The sequence below is a fragment of the Fulmarus glacialis genome, unplaced genomic scaffold, assembly GCF_000690835.1.
Source record: "Fulmarus glacialis isolate BGI_N327 unplaced genomic scaffold, ASM69083v1 scaffold9537, whole genome shotgun sequence".
Classification (NCBI taxonomy): Eukaryota; Metazoa; Chordata; class Aves; order Procellariiformes; family Procellariidae; genus Fulmarus; species Fulmarus glacialis.
Window position 1 is genome coordinate 8802 of NW_009221256.1, and position 18187 is coordinate 26988.

General features: G+C 40.2%; 1 protein-coding gene across 1 annotated transcript in view; it reads right to left on the reverse strand.

Annotated features, from left to right (window-relative positions):
- Window positions 1-477: 477 nt before the first annotated feature.
- The window catches only part of LOC104079123 (neuron navigator 2-like), a gene marked incomplete at its 3' end in the record, with an annotated part of 51469 nt that continues 33759 nt past the window's right edge, over window positions 478-18187 (reverse strand). Inside the window, exons 6-8 of the mRNA XM_009581034.1 lie at window positions 13240-13312; window positions 5505-5772; window positions 478-635 (exon numbers count right to left, since the gene is read on the reverse strand). Coding sequence (XP_009579329.1) covers window positions 478-635; window positions 5505-5772; window positions 13240-13312 — 499 coding nt within the window. The remainder of the gene's footprint in view (window positions 636-5504; window positions 5773-13239; window positions 13313-18187) is intronic.

An 18187-nucleotide genomic window follows, 5' to 3' on the forward strand; every position in this document is an offset into this window, starting at 1 on the left:
TACGCTACATGATTCTTGAAATTAGATTTAAATTGTACTTTTGTAACTTAAAGGATCTTCCACAATAGTGGAGGAAAGGAAAGCAAATGGTACTACTTATCATATAAAAACATTGAAGAAATCTTTAGTGGTCATTTTCCACTCCTGTCAAACTACTCATCAAAATGTCTTATTTTTTGATTAATTCACTCCCCCTTATCTGGGCTTGAAGCAAAATGAAAAACCAGTGCCAGTTTTTCTTGAAGCTGTTTTTTGCTTGTACCTTCAGGCCAGTAAGTCACAACTTCAGTTACAGTAAAGAAGGACGATACCTTTTGCAAGGAAAGCCAGCTGGTTTTGGCATTGTAAATGTCATGCTTACAACATACAGCTTTGACATAGTCTTACAGCTTCTGGAGCTTAATGGAAAATTCAATTTCCCCCGAACGAAGCCACTATTAAGAAAAATCTGAGGATGCCAAAATCTCAGGTGCTTACCTTTGTCATTGCTACTTGTTGGTGTTGGAGGGGGAAGCCCAGGCTTAGATTTGTCGTAATTGTTAAAGCTCTGGCTGCGTCGATTGTTGGCACTAATAGAACCACGAGCTTTGGCCTCACTGCCTGCAGCGGACACCCTCGTGGTGGGGCCTGGAAGTCTGATGAAAGAATTACAATACAATTAAATATATTTTAAAAGCATTCTGGGAAAGAAACTATGGAATACCAATCATAAGCTGAAAAGAAAAGGATCAATACCACAAATATATACTCATAAGAGTCTTTGTTCTTTCATAAGAACAAATCAAAAAATCACCCTAGATGAAAAATATATGGCAAACAAGCTACAGTCTGAATTGGTTTACATCAGAGAACACACACCACCCCCCCACCCCCCCCCCCCCCAAACAAAATTAATAGTCACTTGCCATAAATCTTGTGAATCAGAGTTAGTTGCAAGTAAATTCAGTGGAGCAATAGCACTGGTACAAGGTTAAGATTAAGTGAGACGCTACTGTTCTTAAACCAGATTGATGGACATTTATATGCTGGACACATAAGGGCTACCCTTATTTTGGAAATAACAATGAGACAGAACATGGCTGCCTTTTTCCTTGCAGAGAAATACATCACATCTCTGCTCTGAAAGCTACAAAGTCTAGCAGCCAAGCCCAGCGAAACTTTAACTTGGTTTAATTATTTGAGTCTATAAAAAAAAAAAAATCACACAAAGCTTAAGTTGCCCCTCTTAGGGCAACCACATTATCAGTGAGCTGGTATAAGCCTCTGGTTTAAACTGGGTCAGTCTCATCCAGCAATTCCTTACCGTAGCCTGTATTTACAAGATTTAGCTGTTTACCTAGAAAAAAAATGAAGTTAAGATTCTGGAATAAGTAGACAGGGAGGGATACTACTTTCATGCTTTTCAGGCAAAAGGGGAGGGGAAGACTTTTCTACAAAGCCCGACAGAATTAGGAAAGCCACTGGCATCACATCTCAGAACAATATGTGTGTTTGAGTCCTTCAAAGTCAAACTTCATACATAAAGTTTCCATGATCGCACTGTATTTTGTGCATGAATGAGCACATATTTCTACATTCCAAATAGATGAAATATTAAAAATTGAAAGACTTGGTAGTTGCTCAAAATGCATACTGAAGAGAGTTGGTGAAACAGCTCACTGTTTTGAAAAGCAAGGACACCACATTAAAAGATAGAACCAGTTCACGTCACCTACAAGTAGCAACGGAAGGGACCACTCTTTGCTGTCTTTGTGTTTTCTCTATGGTAGAATCTCTTTAAAACTTCTTTATATAAAACACAGAAATCTAATTGTTTTAAATAACTTGTGCCAATAATAGGCTAAAATGAAGAAATCCCAGTTGTCAGAGAGAATGGGAATGCAACCGACCACATCACCGTCATGCCTATGGGAAGGAAGAGAAGCCAGGAAGGAGTCTCGCAGTGCTTCCTAAACAAACTGACCTCTCCAAGACCAGTGAAGAAAATAGGAAATATGAAAAGAAACATGAAGGAAAAGAGCAAAAATGTCAGCAGCTGCATGCACATGCTTTCAAAGCTCAAAATAGGGTAAGACATAAGGGCATCATTCAAATACAAAACCAAAAATTAATTTACAAATTCAAACCACCACAGATCTGGCACAGCACATCATGGTTCTGAGGTTGACTTTGCTGAAGCCTTTTAGACGAGCTCCTCAATTTATCCAGCCTTTTTCAACACTGGGGGGTGCTAGAAAGTTGTACATACTCATCATCGCAGCAAGGTGTAAATGAGAACACCCCAGAGATGCTTCATCCACTGTAGAGGAGACTACATGGGAAGAAGCAGAGGCAAACCAGGGACAAATGCTGTTCTTGAGAACTTGGGAGTCACCAAGACAAGAAAGTTCATTAAGAGTTTGTTTTGCTTAATAGGAAATGAGCTAGGTTTCCTACAGGTAGGAAGGACGCACAAGATACCTCAGCTGAAAGTTTCTACCCAGTGATAAAACATTGCGAGTACGGGCCAACCACTGCAGCAAGGCTACTGGAGCCCCCAGTACTGGGAGGGGAATTTTCTAGCAGGGCTTGGCAGGAGAGAAGGGATAATGTTCTTGTACTGATGGGTAAGAAAAGGCTCCCCACACATACCCACACAGGTTTTGCAAATCTGACAGATTTTAAAGTAAATAAAGCTACTCAAACCATGTGACCACTCAAAAAGTGACAATTTTTCGATTTAAGTCAGTAATGTCACTGCCAATAAAAACATACTGAGAATAAAAAACACACGTGCTAAAAACGCTCTTGAATAAGGTATAATTTCTCTTAGACTTTTTTTTCCCCTTTAGTTTAACTGACTGATTTTAAGCCCCTGCTTTTGGTACTAGGCCAAGACATTTCACAGCAGTGCCTGTGAAAATTAGGGAAAAAAATTAGGTTCAGGGAGACGTTTCTAGCTTCTTGCTATTAGAGACAAGGTACTGAGCTCGGAGAATACTCTCCATTACTGCACTTCAGCGCCCCTCTTCAAGGAAAAAACAAACTGAAAAGCCATAATTACGACGAAGAGAGAACATGAAAAGGAAACATGGGACATTTTAACAGAGGTTATACTGCAGACCTTCACCGCTGTCATAAAAGAAGTAAGATGGGGGAAATAAATCCACATTGTACAGCAGAACTAACAATCTATACAAACTTGCCAAGCGGAATAAAAATCATAAGTAATAGTTCACAAGGTTAGCAAAAATGGTATAGTATAGTTTACCAATGTATAACTATATAAAAATTCTTAGTAAAATATTTTAATATATAATAGTAGTAAAAGTAAACATGATTAATAACCACTTTAATAACACAGCGACCCTTGTGATCACTGAGATGAGATGGTCATACGAGCTGACATGCAAGTCATGCTGGGATTCAGGAAAAAAATTGACTGAAATACTATTAATTGTTTTCAGGGAGATTAGATGTGCTCAGCTTCAGAGCACTGGGGAGTGCAGGAGCTCTGATGAGACAGACCCACACGGTGCTGTCCGGGCACACGTGGTGCACGTGATGCTCTCCTTACTAGCTAAGACACTAGCCTGATACTAGTTTCAATAACGCAGATCTAAATACACTAATACAGATGTGTACAGTGGGCAGAGTACTCCCAGAACCATGTTTTGTTCTCAAAAGCAAAAGCTCGTAAGGACAAGAAAACCAAATTATTTTCTTGCAGGCCAAAATGCATTCCACACCTTGGGGAAAAAAAAAAAAAAATTAAAATCCATCTAACACTTCCACATTTTAGCTGTTCGTAAAATGCCTAGTTACAAACTATTTTCAACAGGAATCCTAAACATGCATCCAGAAATATTGCAAAAGGATTATTCATGCTTTGCAGAAGATGAAGAAATGCTAACCTAGAAGACTTTTTCTGACCAAGAGTGAATCGGATGATTTTGCTTTGAGATGAGTCCCTGGGAGATGCACTGTACGACAGGAAAGAAAAAGCGGAAGATAACATTGAACAAAGACACTTTTTATTTTTTAAGCCACTGAACTTAGCACGTAATTTTAGAAAAGAAAGAGTTTTTATGAATTTCATAGGGGAAAAAAGCTTCTTGCCTAAGTATAACTTTATGTCAAAACTCCTAAAATCTGAAATGAATTAATTTTTAGAGAGTAATGAACATGCAATTCTGCATGCAAACCCCAACTTTATTATTCTTTTCTCTCTCAATTTTTATTATATGTATTTTTCTGCAGAATCTGAGCAATTTCACTTTAGTATACACTAAGAAAACATGACATTTAGGACCTTCAGGTTAGATATTTTTAAATTATTTAAAACCCAGCACAATCCACACAATGGACTGAAAATGTCAAAGCAATATTCAAATGGTCGCATGCACCTCTGCACGTTTTTGACAGGGAAGTCGCAGAAATATGTTCAAATACATCTTTGTTTTACAGTAATTATTTCCTGTACAAGTTTATACATGCTGTAGCAACACTATGTTTTTCAATTATACGAAAATATTGTTTACACCGAAAATGAGCATGATTCATGAAGAAAGACATAAGCAAAAACCAAGTAAGCTCTCAGTAGTCTCACTTGGAAGGCCTCATTTAAACTGTTTATATTCCTCATAAAGCAGCACTTAAGCTAGTGTTCACTTTAATGTGTGTTATTTTAACACAAATAAGCCTTAACTTAATTTGAGATATTTAATTAAAAAAAAGCCTTCATACTTTAGTAATTGTGCAAATATGGCTTCAGCCTTTAATCCTGCCCACTTATCCCCACTAAACCCCTCACTCTCTTAGCAGCGGAAGGGTCAGACAAGCAGAAGGCTGTACATGCATTCACGGTGGTACTGCCTTCATAAATTGCTTTTATTTTAACCTGGAAAGAGCACCCCTAGGATTAAAGACATTCAAGAGACAAAGACTCTCTCTACTTATCTGTATTCTGAGCTGGGAGCGCCAACAAACACCAGTTGTGAAAATTATTTTTCATGTAAGCCAGCAGCATATTATTTTTGACCAATAAGCCTAGCTTTGATTTTGACTGTCACCAGCCCTGATAAGCTCTATTTCTTTTACCACTGTCAGAAGCTTCCACTTCTTAGGACTGAAATTCTTGTAAACTGAGAACTGAAGTTGGTTTTCACATGCCCAAAGTATATATTCTGTAATGGCAACGATATACGTGTTTTGTGAGTAGAAAGAAGCAAATACTGAGAAAAATGTCCTTATAAAATACTGTGGTTACTTGGTCTACCAGGTATTTTAAACCCATTGAACTGCATATTTCCAGCACTGAGAACATATTTAAGCACATCTGTTTTGATTTCCAAAGGTGTGAAGTCAATTGCTACCCAGCACTCAACTTCCAACACACTCTTTATTCTAGAATAGAACTAAAGAAAGAAGTTTCTTTGGCTTTCGAAGACCTTTCACAAGAAGGAAAAAAAGAAATAAACAATTAAAAAAAAAAAAAAAAAAAGACTTAAAGGAAATTCCCCCACCTTGACTGCATTTCTGGTTGTGCTTTGAACTGATGCTGCGCAGCTTGCGGGGGCTGTTGGCACGGAGTCTGGAGCGAAGCTGGCACCTGCTGCTGCGGTACCCCGACCTGGCACTGGGATGGAGGCCCTGCTTGCTGGGACACTGGGGGAGGTTGCTGGGATGGATGGTGTTGTGGCTGCTGTTTCTGTGGCTGCTGTTGCTGTTGCTTGTATCGAGATAAACTGAAGAAAAGGCCCAAGATGGCCTTTAGATTCCCATTCCTGATTTCTGCAAGGCAATGTTCAGAAGTCACTCGTCAGCCATCAGTCATGGTTCCCCACTCTTCTCCCCCGCTGCACTCTTTGTAACGCAGTCTGAAGGATACGACAGGCTTTCTGCACATCTAATTGACATTACAGCTGATTACCAGTGAGCACCAACTACAAATAAATAACTAATTTCTCCCCTGCAGCGACTGCACGATGTCTTCCATTTCTGCTGTAGTCTGTATGTTAACGCCAGTGTGCGTAAAAAGATAGTTCCTTTAAATAGTTCCTTTAAACTAAAGTCACCAAAACAAAAACCCCACAACAAGAAGTGTATTAACAATGGCACACTGTAAATGATTTTTCAGTCCTAAATTTGCATGAGGAGGAGAAACTACTCAGTTATCACACAGTATTATATCATTTCTGGAATATCAGACTAATTGTTTCCACTAAGAAAATCTGATGCAAGTTTTACACTAGAAAATATGATTATTGGGTGAAGTAGCTGTATTAAAACAGATAATTACCAGTTTGATACTATCACAAGCAGATAAAGAATGGACACCCAAGGTACCTAAAGATAGCTTGACAGTGAATGAAAAAACATTTCAATTCCTGAAAGTCATCCTGTTCTTCTATGCAATATCAAATGTGAAAATGTAAAAACAAATAGAAATACAAATACAAAGATGTACCAGAATATGCACTTAACAACTGTATCATAATTAATATGCAAGAGGGCCGAGTCAGTCTTGCGGACAACCTTAATAATGTGCTGCAACTTAATTATTTAGCATGTTTAATTTCCTAAATTAAAAAAGTGAATTAAAAAAGCTACATCAAACAGCCGAACTTTTGCATGCACTATATAGACCACTTGTACTAATAAAACTTACTATTGCTCTATTCTTTTAAATCCCTCTACATGGATTAGTGCAAGAAGAGAAGAAAAGGACACGTGGCAGGACAGTGGCCAAGCACAAAACTGAGAATTGGAATTTTAATTTCGGTTCCCAGTTCTGGCTGAAAGATTGCTCTGACTTTGTGGGTCTGTAGGTTGCAAGCTGTAGGTTGCTCTTGACTGACAGACCCTGCTCTATCCTTTATTCCCTCTCCTAGCCACACTTCTGCTCACATGGCTCATCTTTGCTGTGTAACAAGCTTCTGTTCTTAACCCCAAGCCCTTTACCCAGCAAATCTCAGGCTCACAACTTAAAATTTTGCTCCCCTTTCTATACCAGCTTCCAGCTTTGGTCTCCTTGTCTGCCTGTGCCTCAATCCACCTTTTCTTCCTAGCAACTAATCTAATTTACTTTCTTCCTTAATTTTGTTTTGGCCCATGCCCATCTCCTCAGCAACTCCTAGACCTTATCTAAGTGGTCCTGGACACCACCCAGACCGAGGATATTCCTCTCCTTTCCTCCCCTACTTCTCGACCAAATTTCCTTACCCATTTTTTCCTCCCTGCAGCCTGGCCCCTCCACCGGTGCTCTTTCCCATCCCTGCCCCTGTTCCCTTGTTTAAGTGATTGGCAACCCCAGGGCCCTTGAGCAGCCATTTTCTGTCTTCCTTTGTTTTCTTAGCCAATTTTAGTCTCTGCCTGGACAGTGGGGTCCCAATGAATCCTGCCTGTTTCCCCTTTTCCCAGTCCACTCCTGCTCCCATGCAGTGTCATACCACAAACCCAGCCTCCTCCAACTGCCACCAGCATCAGGCAGGTTCCTTCTCCAGTCTGGCTGTGTTTAGCTAGGGAGGACACGGATAGGCGTAGACAATAAAGTAAAACGGACACAAAAGTGAGCAAAGCACACTAAAAAGGATCTCCTTATCTTCGGTAGAGAACTCGCATTACTCATGGGAATTGTAAGGAAAGTAGCACTTAATCACAGGCCGAAGCATAACTAAACAGAGCCAGAGGCGCTGGGAAGCTTAACTGCACAAATACGGGCCAGAAGATAATAGAAATTACTATGGGTCTGCATGTTTAAACTTAGCAAAGCCATATGCAATTGGAAACGAGGACTTGATTTCAATGTGAAATGAGAGGTGATTGTAACAATAACCCCCCCTAAAACCTGTTGCTTTCTATGTCTGCCTGCCTTCTGCTGTATTTATCAGAAGAACAACCTGCTTTTGACATTTTTCTAAGGTGACCTAAAAATAATAATCAAAAGAAAAACACCTTTAATGAGTTTCAAAAGAAGCAGCCTCTTTCCTTCTGGGTTTAAGCAAAATATTTCAAACGGGACTTTCAGAGGTAGTTTTGTTTCTCTTATCTTAAAGACGGACTGAGGTAATCCGCCTGGCAGTTTGCCGCTGCACTTTGTACAAAAAGAGTATTTCAAAGAGTACTTCACCCTCACTGCGCTCTGCCCATCAGTGCAGTCTCAACTGCTTCCTGCTTTAAGTCCCCTCCAGTCCATGCTTAAATACGCATATTAACTTAAATTAGGACAGGCATGTCACCCACCCATTTTAAATTCGGAGCCCAAAATGACTTGTCTTGTATATTTGATACAGACACTCTAGACATTTGAGAGGAAACTGGAATTCGGTTTTCAGAGAATTCACACAAATCTATCCTTTGGAAATTTCTATACTGGAATATCTCCGTTGCTGCTTGTTTCACCTACAGCTGGAACTTCCACCACTGTAGGCTGCCAACCATCCTTCTCTGTCTTCACAAAAATACACTGGACTCAGTGGAAATTGGGGGAAAAAAAAGTTCAGGACAAAGAAAAGGTAAAGAATGGAATTTCTGCAGATCATAAGTTACTTATTATGTACAGAATACAGATCAAAGCAAGCCAATGAAGAAGAAAAATGGTCTCTCACTTATTTAGTCAAGCTTGTTTGCATCTGCATAGCTTATTTTGTATCTGATTCTGTAAAGCACGTGGGACTAGAAAAAACAGAACTAGTTTACATGGACGAGACTGGTTAGCCAAACTGGCTAGCAGGAGTACAAATTAAGAATCACTGCACATTCCTTAGCTTGCATCTATCCTGCCAGAAAATAGGGCTGTCATATATACATACTATTCACCCCTAAAGATAGTGGGTGCCTGCTTCTGTTGCTTTGCACTAGCCTCTTAGGGTTGACCACTGAGGGATTCTGCATGCAGAATCAACCCTTCTTAGTTCATTTAAGAGGTGAGACAAGATGGTGGGCTGAACAGAAAATGAAAAAAAATCAGGAAATTCTGTCCCACAGAACGATGGGAGAAGAGAGAAAGGGTCAAAATAACTACAAGCAGGTCTGAATTTAAGACAAGATGTTGCGAAATGGGTATACTTCACGGTCAATCCAGGACACCTCACGAAGTACAGACAAACTCACTCAACCTCAGTCAGCACAAGCCCTAGGGTGGCTGGCCTCTGAGATGGCTTTAGGGATCCAAAGCTACCAAAACAGCTCTGGGATGAACTTTGTAGACTCTGCTGAGGAATGTGATCTGAATATGAACAATGCTGGGAATTTCACAGAAACGAGGAAGGGAAATGCAAGGAGGAATTAATTCCCACCACACACACTAGATCTGCAGGCATTTTTGATAATTAAAAAGTCATTTTTTGAAGACTGTACATAGCTGTACTCAGTGTGGTATCATCAAAATTTGGCAGCACGGTAAGTGCCCTATTCAGGCATGCTTAAAACAGCGCTGTGGGATATCTGTGCTGCGGAAACAAAAATTCCACTTTGACACTGGAAAGGACCTAAAGGACCTAAAATGGATGAACTGCAGTACTGCAGAGTGTGCACACTGAAATTCATGTACCTACAGAAGCGTGAATATAATTTCAGAGGCAAAATCTAAGCTGAATTGTGGTTGTTCCAAAGTCTAGTGAGACGTTTTCTTTCATCGCTTTATGGTTTCATGATTTGCTCAGCTGATCGTTATCCAGCCAATCTGTTACCCAGAAGAGGTGCAGCTGCTATCTGTGACATCAATTTGAGTTTCTACTGGACTTTTATGTTCTCCATAGTCTTTAAAATCTTGGCAGCGAGGAGATATCATGTGAAGGAGGGCAAGCTTAGCTGGGCAGCTGCAATTCCAGGAGTCTAAAACCCAACTCAGTGTGGAAACAAGTTTAAGAACGTGGGTATGGAGAGACAGCTCAAAGCAATGGACAATAAAAAATTGCAGCAAGATGATAAAAGAATTTCCCAGCATCCCCCATAGTCTTCTTTAGTAACCACAAATGGAGATTTCAGGATTTAAGAATCTTTGAGAAGGGAATGCCTTTTTGGTTCCACGTTGCTGGGGAAGGTGGGGCCTGTCTCTAGCATAGCATGAGCATCATCAGTGATTGCAGATCCTTAGCAACTTCACTGTATGCATCCATAAAAAAAGACTATGTCCAAGTGGCACGCACATATCAAAGCAGGGTTTTTTAATACTGGAAGGATACGATACATGAAGTCCCAAATTATTTCAACAGTTAGGACTCATCCAATTCCAGTTTTGAATCATTAACTTCCCTCCATGCTAAAACTGTACTATTGAAAAATACGTGTTCTCAAGCAACCCAGGAGAAACTTCAGTGTTTATTTCCATTTGGAAGCAATCGCAATCTTCTCCTTCCTCCTAGATGAGGATCTGCCAGTGAAGCAAAGAAAGTTATTTGCAGTTGACCTAGCAAAGTCTTGGCAACTTGCGCAGAAACACTGGCTTGTTTGGTTACGGTTAATTTTAAGTGATTCTGTGTTCTCTCTTGTTCAGCCTCCTTTCTCAGCAGAGTTAAGGAGTGACTAAGAACAGAAATTGAATTTATTGTTGAATTCAAGTCTTTTAACTTTATTTCCCTCCCCCTCTCTAGCTGTCACTCTTTTCCTTCAATGTTAGTGGTGGAGCCAGTAAACGTCCTCATTCACATGTTGGCGGCAAACATTACTGGTGTCTCCTTAGCTTCCGCATGATTTAATATGTTAATTCCTAGACAGTATAAAAGAAAGGAAGAAATACAAAATCAGTGGAAGCCATGGGATAACCTATATCCTGCTGAGTCTGACCTGTGATTTGGCGGGAGAGCAATGAACATTAACTACGTTGTCCCTTCCCCAGTGTGAACAACACTACCCTGCCAACTTTGCACGCTGAGACAGTCTTCCCATCAACTAATCTGCTATTTTTCTTAGATTTTGCGTTGTACCAAGACAGGTAAATAATGTGAAATTTATGACATTTTTACAATATTTACGTATCATGTCAAGGTCGAAATTGGCTTTTACTAGGGACTCGGATGCATTTTCTTTTTAACCATTTCCTGGTAAACAAACTTTCCGCTGTTACAAGTTTTAGCTCATACTTTCTTTTCTTGACATAAGAATCTTTCTGATTATAACTGAGCTATCAAGGCACATAATGCAGGCAGTACTTGGGCTGACCATATTAAAGCTTCTCTTTGGAGGAAAACACTTGTTATTGGTGTTCTAACTCAGCTTAAGGATACACCACGGAAAAAAGACAGCTAACCTTCAGCCCCCTCCTTCTCCTACTAGTTGTGGTAACAGCAGGTTAGAACAACGTGTACTAAATATCTGCTACTTTGTTTTCCATGCTTACAAACCACCTCAAACTTAGTGAAATTACATTTCAAATACACATTTTCAAGTGGCTTGTAAGATCTCAGACTATGATGAGGTAGGGGACTTCCTTCTGAGGACAGCAAGGAATTCTTTAAGCTATTTTCCAAATTGTCAAAATGTAATTTTAAATAGTAATTTTAACAACAGCTTTTAAACTATCAATTTAAACTAATTAAAGCTATTAATTTTATAGCAATTTTATGAAAGTTTTTATATTTTTGTAATATTTTTTAAATGTAATGTACATATATAAAACTTGTGTACATGACGGTTTCACCATAAAGTTCATCCGCAGTGGTTATCTGGAATACATTTCATTAAGATCATTTACCATCAATAAGGGAAAGTGTGTTTCAGCTAAGATTTCCAATCATGACCATGAAGCGCATGGTGCTGGGTTTTGGATGTGTGACTAAACCAGTGTTGATAAGGCGCCAGCGTTTTGGCTATTGCTGAGCAATACTTGCACAGCGTCAAGGCTTTCTCTTTTTTCTCAGGGCGTTACCCAGTGTGCAGCCTGGGGGTGGGCAAGGAGCTGGGAGGGAACACAACCTGGACAGCTGACCCCAAGTGACCAAAGGGATATGCCATGCCACACGACGTCATGCTCAGCAATAAAAGCCGAGGTGGATGGCAGGAGGGTGTTTGGGAGGTAGCCATGGCTTGGAAACTGGCTGGGCATCGCTTGTGGGAGGCGGTGAGTGATTGCCTTTGCATCGCTTGTTTTGTTTTTCTCTCCCTCTTTGCTTCACTCATTAAGCTATCTTTATCTTGACCCATGCATTTTCTCACTTTTGCTCTTCCTATTCTCTCCAGGGATTAGCTGCTGGCCGGGTCAGCCCACCACACCTACATATCCTGTCTTGCCTTCCTTGTTTGAGCTATAGGATTCCTTCAGAGGAAGAAAACACAGCCTTAAACATACAGGCAATTAAGTTATTCACACATAAGTAAACATACATGCATGATTTGATGATTATAACCTTCTCCTCAAAACTAAGTGTGCAAAGAGACTTAGTCACCAAACCTAACTTAAAAGTCTCACCTGATGCCACGCATCCAATTATTTGCTCTGTGAAGCTCTGAAGGAGATGTCATAGAATATATTCAAAGTTTGCCTTAGCAGCTACCGAATCCAATTGCTTTTCCAGAATATTTAAATGAAAATGTAAGTGAAAGCCGGTGCTAAGGATGACAGCAATCTGTTTGGTCTCTTAATAAGACAGCAGTTAAACAGCTTCTGAGCCAAAAGGTACCATACAGCCTGACATATATCATGCACTGCCATAAAGGAATATAATATGCTGAGTCATGTTTGGGTTTCAGAAAAATTCTGGTGCTCTTCAAAAGCAGAGTGATGAATTAGAGGTCAAAATGTCTTTTTTTCCTTTGTTTTGATTCAAAACATTTGGATGTTATTGTTTTGTGCATTTGGAAACAAACTTTAAAAAAAAATAATCTTTCTTTAAAAAAGAAAAGAAAGCCGGATACTTCTTCAGGTAAGAGAATAATTGAAAAATGAGGAAATAAATTTCTCTCTCAAAAGGCAAACAACCGCCAGCAGTTCACTTTAAATATCTGTAAAATCTATACTCTGATCAATGTGCCAATTATAGAACTTAGATGAGAAATTTCTGGTTTTTAACAGAAAGAAACAAAGAAGTGACTGAATTCTAATTTGGTCTCATTGATTATTTTTACAAGTCAGCTGTGTGGAGATTAGATATATATTTTTACCTACCTTTCATACTGAGGTGGGGAAAAAAGGAGTAAAGACTGTCAAAAGTTTAATTACCCACATTAATCTTCCATTACACTCCATGTGCAGCTTACAATCACAAGCCATAATTCAGGTTCCTCATTTAAAATGAAATTTTAAACAACTGATTGACTCACCTTCTGCTGACAGCCCCTGTATGTTAATTCCCTTAGCAGCCAAGAAACTCAGGCATGCATCTATGTTTTCAATCTGTTCAAGAACAAACAAACAAACAAAAAAGAGACACAAAAAGAAAATGCATTGTAATAATCGTTTGCTTTCATCTCCCACCACCCTTTATTGCACTCAGTCTTTGTATCACATAAAAAGTCCCTTTGCTCATTACGTGGAAACCATAATATGAAACCTCCTCGGTTACTAAGGTCCTAAATTGGTTAAGTATTACGTGGGTCAGGACTTTCTGTTATTTGTACTTGCATGAAGCAAGTTATTTAATACTCTAACCACGAAAGAGGATCACTACATATCTTACTAGAGGGTCAAGGATGTTATGCCAGGATTTTTAGCCTACAATAAGTATAACAAACATGAAACCGAAAATAAACATGGAGGCCACATTTGCTTGAGAAGGCAGATTGCCACTTGCTCTTAAGTTGACAGCTGGCAAAAGTTTCCAGCCACAAAAGCAGTCAAATATAAAAACTGTAACTGGAAACCTCAGCTGGAATCCAAAAAATGGTCACTCGCCACATCCCCCGCATGTCAGAAATGACAGGCAACCCTGGCCGCTCACTGGGGGGCAAATCCTGCCCTTCAGAGAGGTGGGACAACGGCATTAAACTGCATGGGATAAAATGAATTTTGACCAGGTAGGGTCTTCTGCCAACAAGTCTGACTGTTAGTGACTACAGCTGCTATATACAGACTGCACTCAAATCCTACCTAACAAAGCGAACTCCAGAAGGGTTGGACGAGTTAGGCATTTTTTCCCCTGCACCTCAACATCACAATAGAGATCTTGCAGTAGCTTCACACCTAGTTTCCCACGAGGCTACCACCAAAGCTCTGCTGCCATATTCAGAAGACGCAGAGAGATGCCAGCCCCCCCTGACCACAGCACTTCCATGCAGAAGCCTACGCTTAGATGCCTTGAGAAGCTGCAAGGAAAAACATTTTAGGAAATATCATGTGTTTCATGTGTGGTTACACAGAAGACTTTCGGATAATACCACTGAGCAATTTTTGCTTTTATCATGGTAATCAGTAAGTCATAAAATAGGGTCTCCATGTTTGAGCATCTTGCAAACGTTAATTTATTAATTCCCAAAACATTGCACCAAACACTGCTTTCACTTTATAGATAAGAAAGTACACAGACACCAAGCCCCACACTTGCTATCACGTAACTACCTTTCTTCTGTGAAGTTTGGAGACACCAAAAGGGAACGTGAAAGATCCAGCTTTCCTTTGCCCTCAAAAAAATATACAAGTGAGGGCTGTGTGGCAATCTGGAGGCTGAGCTCCCAGCACCTGACCAGCTTCCCATCCTTCTCAAAGGAATAAAAAAGTACAAGGGAAGCTGCCAGAAAACCTCCAGCATGGATTGCTCTCAAGGTACTTTCATTTATTGTCTATAACAATAAAAAAATTCTCTTCTATCGGGGGGGGGAGGAGTGGGGAAGTTATTTGCACTACCTAACTGTGATTTCAACAATTATAAACACTGATATACTGTAAACTTTTATCAACCTCATTATACTTTGAGACATACTATATCTAAGTATACTTCCAACCCAGATAGTTACCAAAGAACACATTTCCTGTAATGTTCCGACCTTAAAGCTTGTAGCAGGGTGCAGTTCAAAGGTTCATTTATCCACAGTTCAATATGATACGACAGTCAATCTCTACCCGTTTCCTTCCTCAGTGCTCAACAACCCTTTCAAGTTTTCAACATGGCTCTTTTATTGAGGTGATTTGGCACTTTGCCGGAAAGCCAAAGTTTACCTTTTCAAGAATAAACACCACACAAAATCATCAATCCACTTCTACCACCTGCACTTAACAAGTCTTCATCATTCCAAGAACATTTCCAGTCTTCCACAGCTGTGGATAGATTTCTCCTCTCCTAATAAGGAGGATGACTTAGGTTAGTGAGTAAAGAGAAGCAATATCTCATCTCAACGCCAGATCTGCAGTTGTAGAAACTCAAGTAGCTCTTTCAGTCCTGCTTTGCTTCTCTTCCCAGGTCCCTCATCTTAGCTCAAACTCTCCTTTAGGACAGAGTGACCACAGGATTAACATTTACTTCGGGGTAGCAAGTTCCTCATCCATGCCCTCATTCTTGGTGCTACATAGTAGTCCTGGCTGACTTCCTAATCTCGTGCTTATTGCAGAGCCAATTCAGATTCAAGGAGCCCCCTTTAAAATCCCCACCACCTCTTCCCTGGGACAAAGCCATGTTTTTTACTGAGCGTTTTAGCCACCTAATTACGATATACAGCTCCCATGCCCAGACTGATGGATGACTCCCCAGCAGAGCACTAATGCTTGAGGTGTGTACCTGGAACACAGGTTGAGTGACCTGGACCTCGCTGCCTTGGACAGATGGGCTACCTTGCCACATCAGTTGAAATGCCTGGCTAACGGCTGTAAGAAGCAGGGGCTTTTTGGTGCTATATAGAGATATAGATATAGAAAAAGAATGAGGGGGGGGGGGGAAAATACAGCAATATAAAATGCAGAAAAAGGATTGCAGGAAGTGGACTACCAAAACCCGATGATTTTACATAGACTTACATATGATTACATATGATTATTTTACACTCAAGAACTCTTAAGAAGCAAAACATTATAGAAACAGGAAAATATCCTATTTCAGTACTTAAAACCAGGCATGATGAAATAAAGAGGTAATAACAGAGGACTGCAAAAGCAAACCTCTTACATTGAGAAAATAAAGTACTATGGTAAGATCCTACTGGGATGTACAGCATCACACTTACAAGGAATTCACTAAAAAAAAAAAAACAAATAACTGAAGGACAAAAAAGCATCAATCATTCTGTTAACATTTACGCAGGATCATCTCTGATACTAACAACATTACATGGCAGAATGACAGGAATGTGAGCAATTAATTGATTTTGAAGAAAAAATAGAGCCCAAAAAGGAAAACAGAAAGAAATCTGGGGAAATTCAAGAAGAAAGTGAAATGCAGAATGCAGGTCTATAGCAGAAAGGATTAAAAATTAGCATTGGTAGAAATTTAGGGTGCTTCCCACACAATGACTGGCTGGTGGCCCACACAAAAGTGATTTGTGACTGCTATCCAGCTCCAGTGGAAAAGGGCTGACTCTCGCTTGGCACTTCGGAGTCTCACAGGAGGCAAAAGCCGTGAAGGCTCGACCAGGGAACTGTCTTCTACCCCCTGAGGTGCTGAGAATGGAGAGAGTGATGTTGGGATGTGTGAGGGATGCAATCACTGATTTTTCCTATTGTAAAAACTGAAGATAAGAAAGCTACTGAAATCTTCATCTCTCAAATAGCTTAAGGTGTGAATACTATTTTGCGGCCACTGGCCCGAGTGAAGAATCCTAAGCTTGGCTGAATTAGTCTAATGCATCAGAAATCATGTGGCTTGTTTAAAGAAAAGAGTTTCCAACAGCATAACATTTAATGAATTTCACCTGTAAAAGCTCCAAGGAAGGATTCTGTCTCTAGGCCCTGCTGTATTAACATAAGAACTAACTATTTATAATCTGCAAATACTGTTTTATGCAGAAAGATTCCCCCAGTGCATACAGGGTTGGAGATAGCAAGCTATTCTGAAGTAGAAGCATGGTAGTTAGACCATTTAGATGTGTGTACCTAGGGTAGAAGTGAAGTTCCTGGATAGATCTCAGCTAAGGAAAGACCTAACGACCCTGCGTCGTGGTGACTTCCAACACAAAGTACAGCTGCCTCCTTCAAATTACAGTATTCAGCAGCAAATCATCACTGAGACTCTACAGGCCCTTTTTTGGCCAAGTCCGCGTATTGCTTAAACCCTTTAAGCAGATGTGAAAAGACTGGATTTGCCGAAGGGGAGGGTATATGTTCTTTCTCACTGTGAGCTACAATTGGTTTTTGGCTGACAATTCTGATTTCTCATTTGCTTTGCCAGCAACATTTAACACAGCAGAAGCAAAGCAGGCAAGATGGCAGCTGGATGCTCTCATTTCCCGCCTACGCAAAATAACAGAAAGCTGTGCAAAAGGAGAAGGAAAACCAAGGACAGACATCCACAGTAATTATCTCACTCGGACACGTTACTGGCTATGTCCAAAACCGAGCCTTGCCTTGTTACACTTCCTGACCAAAAGCATCAAATGAATCTGCAATTTTGAACCGCCACATATAGACTTCAGGTATAGTCAACTACGAAAGTGCATTATCAGTCCCTGTTTGACAGGTATTTATTCTGAAATGTCCCTAAACGCCAGCCAAGGACAGCTGAGCTCGCACCCGAGGGGCTGCCAGCCTCCAGGGGCTCCTCCTCCTTTCTCCTAACTAGGAGATGATATGAAAAAATAAAAACCCATAGAATTAAACTTTTGTTCAGACATAACATATCAAGTGTCACAGCTCCCATTCTCATATTCACAGAAGCAAAACACATGTTTCAGTCACCTGAAAACTTCCTCTTAACGTGAGTCTCTGGATGGCATTTGCTACCTGCCAAGACGGGAGCAGAAGGCATCGTGGCTAAGGAGTATTGCACGTGCCTAACTTTCAAATTCCAGACCAGCCTGCGGAAGCAGCAGCTGCTTTGTTACACCAGTAAGGCCATCAGCCTCTTGCTGGAAAAGTAGGACTACAAGCTAGTGGTCACACATATGTACTGATTTCTAAGGACGTTTGTAAAGGACATTATCCCACACCATCGTTTACATTCCTACCACACCTGCACGCTCCTCGGTCCTTCCTAGCTTCTACACATATGAAACTCAAGTACACACAAATTTAATAGCTTCATTGAATTCCTACAAGTTGATCAGAATACATTTATTTAATTCTCATTCCACTATTACTTTCCCAGGTATATTACTCAGATTTCCCTCTATTCTCAAATGTACCTTACAG